The 18,674-nt window shown below is 41.4% G+C and overlaps 1 protein-coding gene across 3 annotated transcripts in view; it reads right to left on the bottom strand.

The window, feature by feature from the left end:
- Positions 1 to 694: 694 nt before the first annotated feature.
- STON1 (stonin 1) overlaps positions 695 to 18,674 on the bottom strand; it is a 49,988-nt gene continuing 32,008 nt past the window's right edge. For all 3 annotated transcript variants that reach the window (XM_081833521.1, XM_081833522.1, XM_081833523.1), the window contains exons 2-4: positions 13,697 to 15,673; positions 5,971 to 6,173; positions 695 to 3,772 (exon numbers count right to left, since the gene is read on the bottom strand). In XM_081833521.1, the coding sequence (XP_081689647.1) occupies positions 3,698 to 3,772; positions 5,971 to 6,173; positions 13,697 to 15,626 (2,208 nt within the window). In that variant the 5' untranslated portion in view covers positions 15,627 to 15,673 and the 3' untranslated portion in view covers positions 695 to 3,697. The remainder of the gene's footprint in view (positions 3,773 to 5,970; positions 6,174 to 13,696; positions 15,674 to 18,674) is intronic.

Here is an 18,674-nt window from a genome sequence, read left to right as displayed (position 1 = left end):
TGAACATCATTTCTATAATACTAGTTGCCAATGTCTGAAAATTCCTTAGGATTGTCCTGTGGACAAAGTGTGTATGGTTGTCAGGAAAAACTGGGAAAGACTTTTGACAGCAGGCACCCTATTAGCTCATTTTTTCAGGTTACCAACACCTTTCGTTTTCTTTATTTTCCAACTCTGTAAATTTTAGAAAATAGATATTAATGCAGACGATCTTTGTCTATACAAATGCAAATAAATTGTGTGGGGACAGGGTAAATTGATTATTGATTATTGCCCTATGGATAGATCCATTTTGCATCTATTTGTAAACTGATTTCAGAATATTGCCTGGAACTGTATCTGCTCTTTGAATCGTCCTTAAAGGCAGCTGTAACAATCTTACCAGTTCCCTCATTAGCTAATGAGTTAACTAAAACCTTGGGCACATACTCATATTATTTCTTTCTACGAGAGTAATGACTAGACCCACTTTTAAAAATCATCCTTTAACATCACAGAGTGTAGTTTGACGGTGTTATTTTTCCAGGATGTGCCAAGATGTCACGTTCACTGGACTCCTTAATAATGACCGTATACATTTGCCCGAGAGAGAGTCAATTGTTTAAGATCCTTGAAATTGATTTTATACCTTAAAAAGAAAAAAAAAATAGCCCCAGACCTTGCAAAAAAAGATGTAAGTCCATCGCACAGCAAGAACCATTTGAAATACACCTTTAATTTTAAAAAATCAATATGCAATCTACAAAATACTTTGTTACATGATTATTAAGGCTCGATGTGTTTTCTATTTGTATTGATATGACATAAAAATCATATTTTGAGTAAGACATAATAATAGTTATTATTAAGGAAGGCCTTCTAACTGAATTTATAAGAAAAAGGGCTGTATCCTAAGTACAGCTCCAGAATGAAGAAAACTAAAACCCTAAAACTGTCTAATGTATAAATCAGGTCAAAAATTCCAGCCTTTATTTATGGGCTGGAAAGGAATTATTTTTATACATCTGTAATGGATCAACTATTTGTATTCCCATAGAGAAATGAAATGTACTTAAATTCAGACCCGTACAACTGATAAGGCAACCATCAAGCCATGGATTCATTTACATGGTTAATATGGTTAATATGATTAATATGATCCTTTGACGAGTAAGGCAACCAGATCAGAACAAGGAGAGCAGAACAACTAGTCTCAGACTGGTCAACTCCTTGGAACTCCACCATGGTGTCCATCGAACAACGGATCCCCAAACGGTCAAACTGATCAAGGGTGGATCTAAAGTACTTAAATTAAAATGTTAGAAAGAAAGGAGTAGTTTCTCCTTTACTCACATCCTTCCTCCTTCCCAACCTCAAAAGCAGGGATTTTGCGGTTTTTTTAAAGATTATCATTTACCTTCTGGCGAAGGTAATTTCACTTCTCAATTTGTAAGTCTAAGTGAATCCTACCAGATTTTTCACTTAGAGCACCATGGTCACATATGACCTTCTGCCATTTCTGAGGTCAGAAGAATTGTATTAAAAAGCCTCTCCTCCCTTCACAGAATGTTAATTTAATGCTAAGTAATGAATATTTAAGGATCCTAATAGATGTGCAAATTAACAATTATGCTGGAGCACCCCACTGTTCATGCTATCAACCTTTGCATTGCTGCAGAAACTCAATTTGGGCTTCAGTCAGCCTTTTGTTACTCTATTTTCAACACTGAATCTTGAGATGCTCCTGAAGGCTGGATGGCAGCTGGGTAAATGACCCGAGCAGTGAGGTACCCACCAATACCGGGCAACCTGTGGAACATGAGAGGGTTGATTCACTGGACCCTTTGCTGGAATTCTTTGGAGGTGTAAATATTTATCAAGTTCATCTGAAGCAGGCTCTGAGTTCCTTATGGGCAGGATGCCATAAAACAGATTTAAAAGGAATGGCAGTTGTTAACCCAGCTGACTTCCTTAGGATCATGGAGCAGCATGGGGTCTAGCCTGACTCCATATTTGTTCTGAGCAGGACTGAAGTCACTCCAGAACGTGCCACACCAAATGATGAGGAAAGATAGTGGAATTTTTTTTTTTTTTTCTGAATGACACACACACAGATTCGGCCTCCTATGCATCCACAGTAAGTCTCAAACACATGACCACTACAAGGAATGCATCAAGTGAAAAAGAGCAAGACCAATTCATTTGAACAGCCACCTTTCGCATCCTTTGTTTTTAAGGTAAAATAACAAAGAGCAATAAAATCCACTAATTGATACGGACCATTAGATGTTTGTTTTCATCTGTTTTTGAACAGATTAAAATAAATGTAAATACAACATTAAATAAAACATATGACATCAAGTCTGTGGGCCAACAAATAAATGCTGTTTGGAAGAACATTATGTCATCAGCTTTGACTCAAAACAAATCTGGTAAATAGAGAAATACGCCTCCTAAACACATTTAAGATTCAATACAAATTGAAGGTGTATTAATACCCCAAGGAGGACTTTGTTTTTCCAGACTAAAAAGTATGTAGAATATAGAATTCATAAATTTTAAGTCTTACCTTTCACTGTAAATATTGAAAGAATATTATAAACAGAATTATAACTGCTAATGCCATTGGCTTTTTATTAGAAACCAAGCATTTACCTGACTTTGAAGAATAGAAACGTCAACTCTTAAAAATCCAGGTAAAATAATCTAGTGTCTTTCATTTTCTTTATCTTTTAAAGAGAAACACTCTAAAGTAAGCAGAATTAGCATAAATAGCATGATAGCAGAACCAGCATAAAATAATCATAATATGATTTAGACTTCTACTCAAGAGAGGCTTGTGTTAATTACAAATAATACTTTTATCAAAAATACATTCTTAGAGTCTGTACTTTTGGGAGATAGTATTCATGAACTTTAAAAATTCATCTCTCATATACATAAATATTTTAACTAGTGTCCAATACCATTCCATTCTGAATCTCTCCAAGCAAAAGGTGGTATGTCTTAGTGACTTGTACTAAAATATGTATATCCACAGAAATAGCTTCTTTGCAACACACAACAGAATACAAATACAATTTAAAAATGCTAACACCATGGGGGAAAGACAGGTACCAAATACAGTTGATGATTACTCACCAATGTAGTAAGAGCACAGGAAGATAAATTACTCAAAATTACAGATACTTCCACATCTCCATTTTAGCCTGTGGTTTCAGCATCATCCCACACCTAGCCACATTCCAGAGATGAGCAAGAGGAAAGATTGAGCATTTCGGTTTATGTCTCCTTTGAATGCCTCGCCCTCCAGTAGGTGGTGCTAACAGAGCAAGAAGAAATGGGGACCAGAAGACGATAAATATGGCCCCCAGGTCATTCAGAGTGCAAAACACTCAGCCACTGAGTAATTAAAAATCCAAAACCCTTTCGCCAAGCTGGCTGTCCGGTAACACATTAAAACTTTGAGTTTTAATGGGAAGCAAAAACATCATACACATGTTGGACATATTTTAGATGAAACCCCTGGAGCACAAACATATCAAAAGCATAAAATACTGATTGTTTGGTTTCAGGTCTTCACTTCTCGAAACACGGCCACTGGACCTGTCCTAAGCCCTCTATTCAGAAGTCATTTCCAGTACACAGAAGCAGATCTTTGTATGGTTTCTGTGAATTACATATTTGAAAAGTGGGTCATCATTTACTCTTGCTACTCCTACTGAGTTACGCAGTCACCAGTTTTATCTGGGTCTTCTCCATCGATTTTAATCCTCTTCTTTTCTATTTCGACCTGTATGCAAAAGCAAAACATGACAGCATTAACCAACACAGCATTAACACTGCTCAGTCCTACTACGCGCATGACGCAAGGACTGAAGCCACCTCATCCTCTGGACACAGACGCAGTGCCCCCACCGTCTCAGGCTAGCTCCTAGTGAGGCAGCCTGCTCTCCTCTTGTTCAACAGAGCCCCCCAAATCCTTCCCTCTAGTGTCAAGTCTTGAAGAGGACTGAAACTCTCCTCCCTTCTAAGTCAGACAGAGGGTTTATAAAATATACACAGAATACATATATCGATAAGACATTTAGGGTCTTGGCTAGACATGTGATCAATTATACCCCCAAGTATCATATCTGTAGCCTTTGGCCCACGTGAGATTTATAACCCACCCCAAATTATCTCATTAAGATGAACTCATTTACAAGCTAGTAAACCAGCTGGACAGAACCATCTACCTGCCCCTCATCTTTTTCATCTCATCTCAAATGTTACCTCCTCACAGAGGCCCTCCTGGGCCACATGAAATAAGCAAGCCCTCCATCATCCTCTATCTTGTTCCCCTATTTTATCCTCTTCTTAGAATCCGTCCCTCTTGGAAACTCTTCATCTGTTTACAAATTATTTTTTGTTCCTGCGCTAGAAGGTATGCTTCGAGAGGACAAGAACCTGTCTCTTGTTCATGTTTGTGTCTCCAGCATCCAGGGTGGTACCTGGCACTTTGAAATTGCTCAATAAATACTTATGAAATGGAAAGTAACATTTTGAAACTGACTGTCACCAAGTGACAAGCAATTAGTAAATGCTATTCAAGCGGCAGAGACTTTGTTATGTAATTTTGAGCTGTCCTCTAAAACAAGAGGAAACTGGAACAAGCCATGCATAGGAAAATAGTTATAAATGAATTCTCCATTGTACTTGACCCGCATTTCAGTCACATGTAATACTTATATCCCTAGTGTGACCAGTCAGGGTCTCCACGAAGCAGTCTCTGAGATGGAGACTGGTGTGCAGAAAGCGTACTGGGGAGTGCTGTCGGGGTCCACACCTGTGGGGGAAGAAAGGGGAGGGAAGGAAGCAGATGGAAGGAGTTGGGCTGCAATGCAGTCACTGGAAAGGCTTCAGCTGATCCCCAGGGTGAGCTGGAGCTAGGAGGGCTGCAGAGTTACCCCCAGCGGAGGCAAGAGGGTCTTGATACACCTGCATCCACGGAAGGGGGTGTGACGGGGGGCAAGGCAGCTGTCTTCAGCAGGGCAATTCCCAGCTGCTGGGAGAGTTAAGTCCCTTGGTCCCAAAGAGGCTGCACACAAGGGCACTCACTCATCATTAATTTTACTAATAGGGAAAAAAAATCACTGGGCCCAAACACATAGGCTTATAAACAGATGGTCCAAAATAAAAAAAAATCCCTGGCTTATACTACTATATTATAAAACCACCAGTTGGTGTTAATGATGTCGTACATAATCACACCACTTCAAGATACTGTGGGAAATCTGTGGCAGAGGTTATCTCTATATTTATTAACTTCGAAGACGAGAAGGAAAAGCAAGTTTAGAAATAGGTGCAAGTGTATGTCACACTTTAACTCATCCGGCATAAAAATGCAGAAGAGCTGATGGTGAACATTTAAAATTGTTGCAATAGAATAACTCAGCATTTCCCAAAGGGTGCTCCACAGAATACTATTCCAGAAGATATTGATAGGTGTTCTACATACACGTGCCCATAGAGACAAGATTCTGTAATCAATAAGTTGGGAGAAACTGAGTTAAGTCTAACAAGTTTCCTTATTGCCGAACTTCTCAGAGCCTTTATTTAGCATTAACTTTGTGCACAGCATGCCCCAACTTATTTTTTTCTTGGGTCATTATATGTTTCCCATAGAACACACCTTGAGAAATGCTATACCAACATAATTTTTATTATAAAGATGCTTCTGAAATGTGAATTCGGTTTTAATGCCCGGTTTTTTCATTGAGAGCAGAATTAAATGGCACCGTGTGCTCAGGCTCCTGATTTCTAGAACTGAGAGAAACTTGGCTCACTGGTGACCATCACGTTTCCATGACTGGGCTCTTTTCTAGGTCAAATAAACACACATACATATACACATACACGGTCATTGAAGAGAGCAAAACGGAGCTCTAAAGCCCAATCAGGTCACAGCGCCAGAAGCTTCAATTTGAACCAAAGGGTTTTGGGATATACCTGAATGTTGTAGCAAGCTCGCTGATGAACATGTTTCTGTGGCTGGACATCGCTCTCCACCCCCAGAGACTTGACCTCTGTCCTCGAGGCACAGGTGTCCAGCATTCCAAACTGAACAGTAGCAAATGGATACCAATCAGAGGGAATTTCTTGGTCTGATCCAAGTTCTAGTTTGTATGACAAGCAATGGGGATGATCAGGACCTTGAAGAAAAGAAATCAAATGGTCAAAGTCTTTTAATGGCCATTGAGCATTTCTCTTAAACATAAGAAGCACTCATCCCTCTCTTTAATAAACAATTCCGTTAGCACTGTGGCAGTGTAAGTTCTGTTTAAACAACATACCATCAAAATTCACAATTTTGCACCAACTAGGGGAAATCTATCTGTATTTTTTAAGTACTAGCTTTAAAATAAGCACAAGTTCATTACTATATATATATTAACTCCTAAAGTGTTTAATTAAGAGTATGTTAAGTTTCTTTAATTAAATATGATAATATTTGTATTAAGCATCATTAATAGGCTATAATGTACAAAGGATGTTAGGGAAAAAAAAAACCTTTCCCTTAAGTAGACTGAATAAGCTCTTACAATAATTCTTACCTTATTAATTTCCTTACCATTCTGTTTCTTGATAGATAATGCAAAGGTAAACTTCAGCCCAAATTGGGTCACATTATTAAAAATTCTCATTTTTTTAAGTGAAACTTATTAAAATTTTATTACTTTTTTTTTTAAAGATTTTATTTATTTATTTGACAGAGAGAAACACAGTGAGAGAGGGAACACAAGCAGGGGAAGTGTGAGAGGGAGAAGCAGGCTTCCCACCGAGCAGGGAGCCCGATGCGGGGCTCGATCCCGGGACCCTGGGATCATGACCTGAGCCGAAGGCAGACGCTTAACAACTGAGCCACCCAGGCGCCCCAAAATTTTATTACATTTTAGAAACTACTCTAGGCCAAGAATTCTTTCTTCAGTAGAACGGATGATTTCTTACTGCTGTAATTCTTGCTCACCCCCCAACCCCAAAAGCTTTGCCTGGAACAGATGTACAGTGTAGAGATGGGCATATTGCTTTCAGTGTTTTAATCTAATATTTGTTTCCACTTAATTCAATTTGCCAGGTATTGAGCATCTACTCTATGCTAAGCCAGGCTCGGTGCCAGACCCAGGGATATTGGATACATACAAAGATCTTAAGTGGGGTCTTATAAGGTGTGTGTGCACGTGCACACATGTTACAATGGAGTAAAAAATGTTTCCAATGCAACCACTGTAGTAAGTCTACAAAGTTCCATGATTCTGTTGCGTTGTCCACAGCATCTACACATCTAATGCAGCCATCTTTATTTAAATAAACGTATGAGATGACAGTTATTTGAAAAGCCAGATTAAATTATTTTACCACTGACATACCTCGAGAAAGAACATTTCCATCAGAATATAGCTTTAGGCACAAAAAACAAGAGTTTAAAGGATTTCACTTAATTCTTAAGAGATAAATTGTCTTTCACTCCTTACAACCTGTTCCTTGTAGAGACTAATAGAATTCTAAGGCTTAAGAAGTCATCAATCAATTAACCAACAGATGCTCATTAGCCATCTCCATCACTTACATGGAGGGCAGGACAGCAGTGGCCTCTGAGGTACTCTAAGCTACCCAGATCACTGCAGGCAAGTGATAATTCACACACACACACACACACCCAGGGGGGATTCCACAATCCACTACCCTTTCTTAGTCTTCTGTCTGCAGCAAGGAGGCAGTAAATTTATTTAAACTTAATTCAGGTACTCTTAAGTTCTTTATGGCACAGTGGCTAAGAGAGACACAGGACTCAGATGGCCCAGAGTCCAATCCCAACTCTGCTATTTAATGGCTATGTGATCCTAGACAAGTTCCTTGATGTCTCTGAGCCTCCGTTTCCTCATCTGAACTTGGGAGTGATGATGTTGGCGATGCTAACATGAAGCTTACAGGATCATCGTGAGGACTCAACAAACCAGCTGGCCCTCGAACCGTGGTATACTAGACTGGTACAGAGTGCTGGCTGTAACTTTGCAAAGTGCTATTTGATTATAAATCCACCATTATTATTTAATTACTAGAATTCTGATAATGGACTGTGAAATCTACACTTTCAGAGCTGAAAATGGTATCGGAGACGGTCTAAGTTGATATTCCCATTTTAAAGGAAAGAATTCTTTTGGAACTTCTGCAACCAAAATTACTCAAGTTGAAGATAAAGTAATATTCCAAAAATGTTAGAAATAAAACTTTTTCTGCTTTTCTAAAAAATTGGCAAAAAGGAGAGCCTATTTCCCTTCAGGCTTTCTGACCTATTTTTCCTGGCTTTTAAAAACTCTAAATACTCTACAATGTCTAGTCATATACCTTCCACTTTAGACTTTGACCTCCAAGCAAAGAGGTACTGTGTCTTGTTCTTAGCACAATGTCTGGCACATTTAAGGCTCAATGGATATTGCTCAATCACGTTATTTAATCTCAGTGGCTTCCAGCAGGGGGCACTCTTGGGCTTTGGTAATTGCTACTCTCACAACATTCTTAGGACTGGGAAGGCAAGTCACAAATTCTTCTTTGGTGGAGTTGACATCTGGTCTTTATTGAACCAAAATATTTCACATCTCAAGGTGAATTTTGAGAGCTGGAGGGAAAGAATGGTAGGAGGATGACACAAGTGGGGAGAGAGCCACCAGTGTGCTAATGACAGCAATGAAAAAAAGCAGGCTTTATCTAAAAATTGGTAACATGGGAAGGTACAGATAGATATATTTATTAATTGGCCCTCCACCACTCTCACTCCCCTTTCTTTTTTTTTTTTTGTGGCTAACCAGTGTTCTCATCTGTCCCTCTTCCCCCCCCCCACCCCCACCCTGGAGAAAGTTTCCTCTGTTTCTCTGTTGTCATTCACACTTTAGTGCGAAAAAGCTATCTGAGCTACCTGCCCAATGCCAACCTTTGCTGTAAAATGAAAGACTTGCCCACGTTGTTAAAGGAATATTAAACATTGGCATGCTGGTAAAAGAGACATTTAAGGGGCCAGTAGCCCTTCCCACCTCCTTCGAAATCACATGGAAGTGAAAAAGAAAGGTTAATCCTGATCTCAAAAATTCACAGGAAGGGGGTGCCTGGGTGGCTCAGTCAGCTCAGCAACCCACTTTTGATCTCAGATCAGGTGTTGATTTCAGGGAGGTGAGTAAAAAAAAAAAAAAAAAATCCACATGAGGAAAGGCATAACATTTTTTTAAAAATGATGTGCACAATAGATGAGTTCATATATTCTCTTTCAGGTTCCATTTTATAAATATTTTTTTCTAACAGTACCAGTTTTTCAGAAACTTGCTTGAAAAGAGTAATAGTTAAAAAAAAAAGATTTGATTGATTGATTGATTGGAGGGGAGGGTGCAGAGGGAGAGGGAAAAAGAATCTCCAGCAGACTCCGAGCTGAGCGCGGAGCCCCACTCAGGGCTCAGTCTCATGACCCTGAGATCATGACCTGAGCCAAAACCAAGAGTTGGACGCTTAACTGAGCCAGCCAGTCACCCCAAAAAAGGGCAATGTTTTCAAGACTTTTTAAAAATAATCCTGTTCTCTAAACACCCAATCGATTTAAGAATTGGATAGAAAAACAGAGATGCATTCAAAGAAACCGCTCCTCCGTGCGTGGCCCGGGGGCCAGCAGCCACTGGCATCACCCGAGCAGCGTGGAAAGCAGGGGCGGGGGCGCCTCACCTGCTGAATCGGTCTACATTTTCAAAGGTGGTTCAAGCCACTCAAGACTTTTTCTCTGCCCTGACCTTGCTCTTCCTACGCTTCTCCTCCGGAGGCAAACTGCCAGGCACCCTCTCCCTCTTCGCGTTGCCCTCCCCACCCACAGTGGGGAAACCACAGGACAGGCCACGGAAGCCCAGGTGTCCTAGCCCAGCCTCTCCCTGCCCCCCCGCCTGACTCCACCTGACACAGCCCTCTGCCTTCTGTCTCGGCCCCCTTTTGGCCCACAGATCTGCTCTGAACAAAGCATCTTTGATCCCAAAGGGTTTATTCCGTGCATTATCACCGTCTAATTGCCTGGAATGCTTGTAAAACATCATTCTGTGCAGGCCTGGTGCTGTGACTGTCTTCCAGAAGAATTCCTGAAGGCCAGCCTCCCTGGAAATATCCGCTCTTGTAATTGTTCTTAGCGAGCTCAGCTGCTAGTAAATACGGGTGGGAAGCAGTGAGAGCTGGGAGACGTAGGGTACACAGAGCGGGGAGGGATAACCTGTGCCTAGGGGACCGTAACAGGTTTCACAGCAGAGCTCCCAGGTCAGGAGTTCTCAACCCTGGCTGCGTAATAGAGCCTCTTACAAACACCAATAATACATGGGCCTCACCACCCAGAGTCTGATTGGTGGGGATGGGGCCCAAACATGGGGATGTTTTTAAAGCTCTAATGATGCTAAGGACTCCAACATGCTGCAGGGGCTAGGAAACAGATTGCTAAAGGAATAGTGAGAGGATTCCAAGCTATCTCAGCTAATGGCACTATGGCCCACCTGTTTACCAAAGCCAGAGCCCTCGACCTCCTTGCACCCCTCCCGTCCCCTGTGCCCACAGGTAATCTGTCCTTGTCTTGAGGGCACCTCCTCTGAGTTTCCTCACCATCCTGGTCTTGCTTATCAGGCCCCCTCTTCTCCCAAGCCTCTGCATGTCTATACTCCTGAATCTCTCCTCTGCAATGTATGCCTAACTTCCTAAAACAAGGGATGATTCTGTCACAGTTGTGCCCGAAAACACTCCGGAAGCCCAGTAGACAGACAAAGTCCATACCCCAAAGCATGGCTCACAATGTCCTCCATGTGCTGGTTCATTCTCTTTCCACTCGCTCAGTCGCAGCACTTAACTACGATCTGCCACCTACAGGCCTGTTTCTGCTGTTTCTATCCCTGGTAGAATCCTGATTCTTCCACACCAAGCTGAACCATCACCTCTTGGGCCAAGACTTCCAGAGTGCCCCCTGCGGTTTATCACTCCTTTCTCTGGAATCCCAACTCCATGTGTGTGTTCCTGCCTGGAACACAGCACAATTCCACAGCGCCTTCGAGTGCTTGCTGCCAGATCTGCCTCCCCTGCTAGGCTGCTAGGTTTCTGGAGGGCGGGGAGCAGGGTTGCATCTGTGTCTCCCGAGCACCAAGCGCAGAGCCTGTACCTGCACGAAACTTAGTGGTGTTTGCAGAATGAATGAGTGAACCCTCTTCTCAATAAATTCTTGGTGACTGAATCAATTAACTATACCATTAGTTCTGGGAAAATATAGTGTTATAAACAGGATCATTTTCACAAGAACATTTCCATGTTGTTCCCCTTCCAAAATTAGAAAAGAATAGTTTGTATGGGCTCTCCGTTTGGAAAACAAGCATGGTTGCTCTGATTGGCTCTAACAGGAGTGCCTGCCCTGAGGCAGAGCAACTGGAACGGGCTCTTTGCGAGCCTGTCGCCCTGTTCCTTCGACCCCACCAGGACAAGCCGGCAGGATGAGCCCCTTGTGCTCCTCTCCAAAGTATAAGCAGGAGTCGGGTGATCACCCAGACATCAGGGGACATTTATGGACTGAGGAGATTACAGTAGGCATTCCAGCCTGTCTTCCTCTCTTTCCCTTCGTGTTTAGCAAAATTAAAGGCAATAATATGATTTCTATAATCCCTCTCACCTAAAAGTAGCACAGGTAACTTTGAGAATAGATCATTTGGAACCCTGCACGCAAAACCTCAAAACTTGTTTCCCTGGGATGAAGATAACCTGAGCATGGTTTTAGCTTGCTTCTCCAACAAAGTTATAAAAGAAGGGAGGGAACATTACCTCTGTGGATTGAATCACGGGAGATATTCCCGCCACGCTGGAGTTGACGAGAAGGCACCATTAGAAGCCATCTGTGTGACCAGGCCACTCCACCACCACCTTGCCCTGCCTTGAGCCTGAGCTCTCCTTGCTATTCCTTGGAACTAGAACCCTACTAATATAAATCATGAGAACGCTGCAGAGCAGAATTTGGCATCAACTGAGGGGTGGGGGCGGTGTCGAGAAGGACTACTGTGCAGTGCCTTCCCTTCTGCATGAGGGCCTGGGACTCCTCAGCCACCCAGCTGTGTCTCTCACCTGCTGGGCCCTGTCCTTTGCCCAGGCGACAATCAGCAGACAGATGTTAAGTTAGCAAACCGCAAGTCAGACAGAGTGGTCCTGGACCAAGGGCATGATCCATGCTACCCCTCAAGTCCAATATAGTTTAGGGTTTGCTCTTCCTTCTCCAGAACATTCCAAAGCCTACAGAGCAGTGTCCCTCAACCATACATTAGGTTCATCTGGGGAGCTCTCAAAACATACAGGTGCTTAGGCCCCTCCCCGAGACATTCTGATGTACTTGGCATGGAATAGAGCCTGAACATCAAAATTATCCAACAGCTCTCAGGCTATCCTAACATACTGTCAAGTTTGAGAAATACTGCAATTAGGGTCCACCCTAATAAAAATGCTTCCTCTGAAGTCCACAGCCTGAAGGGTCCTAAGATGAAATTAAATTTCCCTGATGGACTAGACCAACTGTGAACTATTTAGAAGCAGGGATGGGCTCTTATTCATCTTTAGCCCCAGCACCTGATGTGGTACCTGGTTTACAGTAAGTGCTCAATAAAGGTTTGATTGAACGAGTGACTGCATCAACTCAGATCCCCAAATCTGCCCCCCATAACCCAGTGTTCTGCTAGAAATAACTGTACGGGGTGCCTGGGTGGCTCAGTGGGTTAAGCGTCTGCCTTCGGCTCAGGTCATGATCCTGGAGTCCTGGGATCAAGACCCACGTCAGGCTCCCTGCTCAGCGGGGAGCCCGCTTCTCCCTCTCCCTCTGCTGCTCCCCCTGCTTGTTCTCTCTCTCTCTGTCAAATAAATAAATAAATAAAATCTTTAAAAAAATAGAAATAACTGTACTAACACAAGGAGCAGCCTTAATTTCAAAATTTGCTTTTTTGCTCATTATAGAATACACCCAAGACTAAGTTACTATTCTAACATAAATGTGGTGCCAGGACTCTCTTTTTAAAGTTCTGAACTTCTAGATTCATTGTTTTCTTTGAAAATATTTTGAAAATTAACTGAATTTTTAATACTTGGGTTGTATCTACTTAATTCTGAAATAACTAGTCAAGATGGCCAAATTAAATCAGCTAAAGAAATCAATCTGGGTAAAAATGAAAGGCAGTCTTATTTCAAAGAACAGGGAGCAAAACCTAAGGAGAACGTGGTACTGGCTGAGAATACAAAAAAGTTCAGGTATATTCATGGATGAGAGATCTTTAAAGGTTAATTAGGGAATCTAAGCTCTGCGAGCAACAGTTTTAACATCTGAGGTTGGTGGCTGATGTCAAAAAGTCCAACGAGGCAATCTTCCCTCAGTGCCACCATCCACAAGAAAATCTTAGCTTAGGGTTATTTTTTTATGATATTAAAAAAAATTTTTTTTTAAATTAAACTTAATCTGGCAGAAATAGGCAGAGAGGACAAACTAAATCCGCCGTTTGACTAAATGTTGCCCCTCCCACCAGAGCAACGCTAGCATGGCCCCTGGGGACTGAAGTGATCCTGTGTCTCAGCCTGGTTTCAGCCCAAGGAGGAGGGTGAAAACACTGAAACTACTTAGTGAGCAAATCAACTTGGGGTGTTGAATATTTACTTGAATTTTTATCAGGAAGCCGGTCTATCTTCCATACAATGGCCCGGTAGGCACTCTCATATTTTGCTGACCCCACAGTGACCTGTATAACAGGTTCAGATTCGGGTTCGTGTAAATTCCCCAGACATGCCCGGCGGTTCATTTTGGCTTTCAGGGACTTCTGCCTCTGGAGGTTCATGGTCCAGAGGGCCTTGATCCACTGCGACGGGACAGGAAAGTGTATCATGATGTTGTCACAGGACCTCAAGGAACTGGCATAGGATGGTCTCTGAGCCAAGGGGGCCATGTTGACAAAGGCCTGAAGCTCCACATATGCCCCCTGGACAACCACCACGGACTTGAGGGAAAAGGGAAGATCCTCCCCCTTATACAAAGTCTTAAAACGCATCAGCTCAAACCGGCAGGCATCCAGCGGTACAAACTTAATGGTTCTTGATTGCTCGAATTCTTGTGCTTTCACACACTTATGAAAATGATGGTCAAGAATATCAATCCCCTTCTTTTCCTGGTCTTTTTCAAAATAGCGTTCGTTTCGCTTCTGCAGCTCAAGGTCATTCAAGGTCAAAAAGCATTCTGTGTTCCCATTCACAAAGCAGAGGCAACAGAGTTGAGTTATGACAGTGCTTTCAACCAATTTTCCCTCTTCTTTAGTGATTTTCCCCCAGAAGTTGTCCACAATTTCCAGGGAAATTTCTTGTTCCTCATAGTTCTTTTTTGGTTTTGAAACACCTGGCAGCTTTGTCAGCTCCTCCTCCACAGTAGTCAGGAAGTCGAGGAAATCGTGGTACTCTGTGGACCCTAACTTCAGCATCTGGTCGATGTCTGGTTCATGAACTACTTCTGTCTTAGAGTGGTATTTCCTTTTTTCTGTGTAAGACACATGTTCAATCTTCACAGTATGGATTTTTCCTGCCACACTAAAGTTCTCAACTTTGGGTTCAGAAAGCCTGCAATGTGGATCGAGCTGTAACTCCTTAAATGGTTTTTCTAACCCCTTCTCATAATACATTTGCAAAATTCCACCAGGTAAGACTTTCAGAAAAATTGGTCCCCACTGACGGGAAGACATCATGTTCTTCTTCTCGGGAATTCTCAACATGAAAGACCATCCAGGTCTTGGCTGACTCCTGAAGAGCGTCTGGGGGACAAAGGAAGACGCAGTGTCTTCAGCATACAAACACTGCACAGACAAATTTCCACAGGGGTCTTGCTCCTCAGCTGACCGGAGATGTTCAAGCTTCTCACAGATGTAGTTAAGTGAACCCTGATTTAAGCTTTTTTGATCGAGAGGCACCTCTTTGTCTCTTGATGGGTACATCTTTCTGCTTCCTGAAGGGTCAAAGGCAAACTGGGAAGCACCACCTTCATCTTTCCAAAATGGACTTGAAAAAGCACAGTCCTCCCGAAAATACTGAAACTGGGGGGCATCACTCTGAAACCCTAGGCTTTCAGCCTGGGGAGGGCCAACTTCATCTGGAAGACCCACTCTGGGAGCTGGATGTGTACATGAGTGGTCACTGGGTAAGGAAGCATGGGATAAACAGGTTGGTTTAGTAGACAGTAAGGAAGAGTCTGCTCCTGGTGTTGTAAGTGGACTATTTGAAGATGATTCTGGGATAGGATAAAGCATATGAGTCCCTGCTTTGGGGACACCAGGAAAACCTGGGAAGTCCTTGGTAGGTGTAGAAAGAGGAGAGTTACTTGGAGGTCCCGGACTAAAGTAAAAGTCTATGATGGGAGAGGAGAGGGGGGTACTGTTGGCAGAGGAAGATCCACTGGGAAATTCTTTAGCACCAGAAAGGTTCAGCTTAAGTCCATTGGGCCTACAGATGCCTTGATTCTCCAGAGGTAAATTCTTTGACTTTTGAGAAGACTGAAAAGCAGGGTCATCATCAAATGTGACCCAGTTGCCTGGGTTTGTAGAACACATCTTTGGAATCAGACTGTGGTCTTGTCTATGAATCAGGTGTGTTGTATCTGTTAAAGGAGAAAGAGACAGGAAAAATATTAAATGAGGAGGGGGAGGAAATTCAAGTGACTTTAGTTCTGAGAAATACTTAGATTAAAAACAAGCAAACAAACAAACAAAACCCGGGGGCGCCTGGTTGGCTCAGCTGGTAGAGCATGAGACTCTTGATCTTGGAGTCATGGGTTCAAGCCCCATGCTGGGCATAGAGCTTACTTAAGAAAAAAACAAAAATAAAATAAAGTGTTGTCACAAATAGAAGTTCAAAATTAAAAAAATAAAAATAAAAGCAACCAGATTTACAGATTAACTGAGTTGAAAGAAATGCTTAAGAATTGTAACACTTCTGATGATTAAATGGATTAACAACAACAACAACAAAAAAAAACAAGATCTAACCGTACACTGTGTACTTGAGACTCATTTGAGATTTAAGGACAAACTTAGGCTGAAAGTGAAAGGAAGCAAAAAGATATTCTATGCAAACAGAAATGAGAGCAGGCAGGGGTGGCCATATTCCACCAGGCAAAATAGATTTTACGTCAAAAGCTGTCACAAGAGACAAAGCAGGACATTATATAATGATAAAAGGGTCAGCTCACCAGGAAGATATAACAATTACAAGTATATATAAAGCCAACATCAGAGCACCCAAATATATGAAACAAACATTAAAAAACTGAAGAGAGTTACAGACAGCAACATAATAATATTATTCAATACCCCACTTTGAATAACAGATAGAACATCCAGATAAAAGATCAATAAGGAAACAAAGTACTTGAACAACACGATAGGCCGGACAGACATTCCACACAACAGCAGCAGGATACACGTTCTTTACAAGCATACACAGAATATCCCCCAGGCTAGATCACATGTTAGGTCATAAAACAAGTCTTAACAAATTTAAGAAGACTGAAATCATACCAAGCATCTTTTCTGACCACAATAGAATGAAACTGGAAATCAACAGGAGAAGGAAAACTGGAAAATTCACAAATGTAGCAATTGATCGAAATTTAACAACCAATAGGCCAAAGAAGAAATCAAAAGGGAAGTGAGAAAATATTTTGGGGTAAGCAAAGTGAAAACACAACATACCAAAACTTATGGATGTAGCAAAAGCAGCAGACAGAATAGAGTTTATAGTGGTAAACACCTACATTAAAAAAAAAAAAGAAGATGGGCGCCTGGGTGGCTCAGTCGGTTAAGCGACTGCCTTCGGCTCAGGTCATGATCCTGGAGTCCCTGGATCAAGTCCCGCATCGGGCTCCCTGCTCGGCAGGGAGCCTGCTTCTTCCTCTGACCCTCCCCCCTCTCATGTGCTCTCTCTCTCTCTCTCATTCTGTCTCAAATAAATAAATAAATAATCTTTAAAAAAAAAAAAGAAAGAAAGAAAGATATCAAATAAACAACCTAACTTTAAAGCTCAAGGAACTAGAGAAAGAAAAACAAACTAAGCCCAAAATTAGGAGAAGGAAAGAAAGAAGAAACATTAGGGCAGAAATAAATGAAATAGAGAATATAAAACAGAAAAGAAGGGAAACTAAGAGTTGGTTTGTTTTAAAAGATCAACAAAACTGACAAGCCTTTAGCTGGACTGAGAAAAAAAGAGAAAATACTCAAAACCAGAAATGCAAGATGTGACCTTAAACTTACGTCACAGAAATAAAATAATGATTATAAGGAACCACTATGAACAATTACATGCCAGCAAGTTGGATAACCTAGAAGAAATGGACAAATTCCTAGAAACATACAATCGACCACGACTGAAACATAAAGAAATAGGAAATCTGAACAGACCTATAATTAGCAAGGAGATTGAATTGGTAGTCAAAACCTCCCAAAAAATAAAAGCTCAGGCCCAGATGTTTTCACTGGAGAACTCTACCAAACATTTAAAGAAAAATTGATACCAATCCTACTCAAGCTCTTCCAAAAAACTGAAGAGGAGGGAACACTTCCAAACTCATTTTGTAAGCCCAGCATTACTCTGATACCAAAGCTAAAGATACTATGAGCAAGAAAAATACTATATCCCTGATAAATATAAATGCATAAATCCTCAGTAAAATACTAGCACATCAACTTCAACAACAGATTAAAAGGATCATACATCATTATCAAGTGGCATTTATTCCTGGGATGCAAGGACAGTTCAACATATGAAAATCAATCAAAGTGATATACCACATCAACAGAACAAAGGATAAATATCACATGATCATCTCCACAGATCCAGAAAAAGCACCTGACAAAACTCAACACCTTTTCGTGATAAGAGACCAGCCAACAAACTAAGAAGGAAAACCTCAAAATAATAATAAAGGCCATCTATGAAAAGCCCATAATTAACCTCATACTCAATAGTGAAAAACCAAAACTTATCCTCTAAGATCAGGAACAAGGCAAGGATGTTCACTCTTTTTTTTTTTTTTTTAAGATTTTATTTATTTATTTGACAGAGACAGACAAAGTGAGAGAAGGAACACAAGCAGGGGGAGTGGGAGAGGGAGAAGCAGGCTTCCTGCGGAGCAGGGAGCCCGATGCAGGGCTCGATCCCAGGACCCTGGGATCATGACCTGAGCCGAAGGCAGACGCTCAACGACTGAGCCACCCAGGCGCCCCAAGGATGTTCACTCTTACCGCTTCTATTCAGCATAGTCCTGGAAGTTCTAACAAGAGCAATTAGGCAAGAAAAAGAAATAAAAGGTATCCAAATCAGAAAGGAAGAAGTTACATTTTGTCTACTTACAGATATGATCTTATCTATAGAGAACCCTAAACACACACACACACTGTTAGAAGTAATACACAAATTCAGCGAAGTCGCAGGATACAAAATCAACAAACAAAAATCAATTGCATTTCTATACACAAACAATTAACAATCCAAAAAGCAAATTAAGAAAACAATCCCATGTACAATAGCATCAAAAAGAATAAAATATTTAGAAATAAATTTAATACTGAAATAAATTACACTGAAAAGTAATTGCTGGAAGA

The sequence above is a fragment of the Leptonychotes weddellii genome, chromosome 10 (assembly GCF_054177405.1).
Source record: "Leptonychotes weddellii isolate Sample4059 chromosome 10, ASM5417740v2, whole genome shotgun sequence".
Taxonomy (NCBI): Eukaryota; Metazoa; Chordata; class Mammalia; order Carnivora; family Phocidae; genus Leptonychotes; species Leptonychotes weddellii.
Note: the sequence above shows the minus strand (reverse complement) of the source record. Positions and strands in the feature narration are given on the sequence as shown.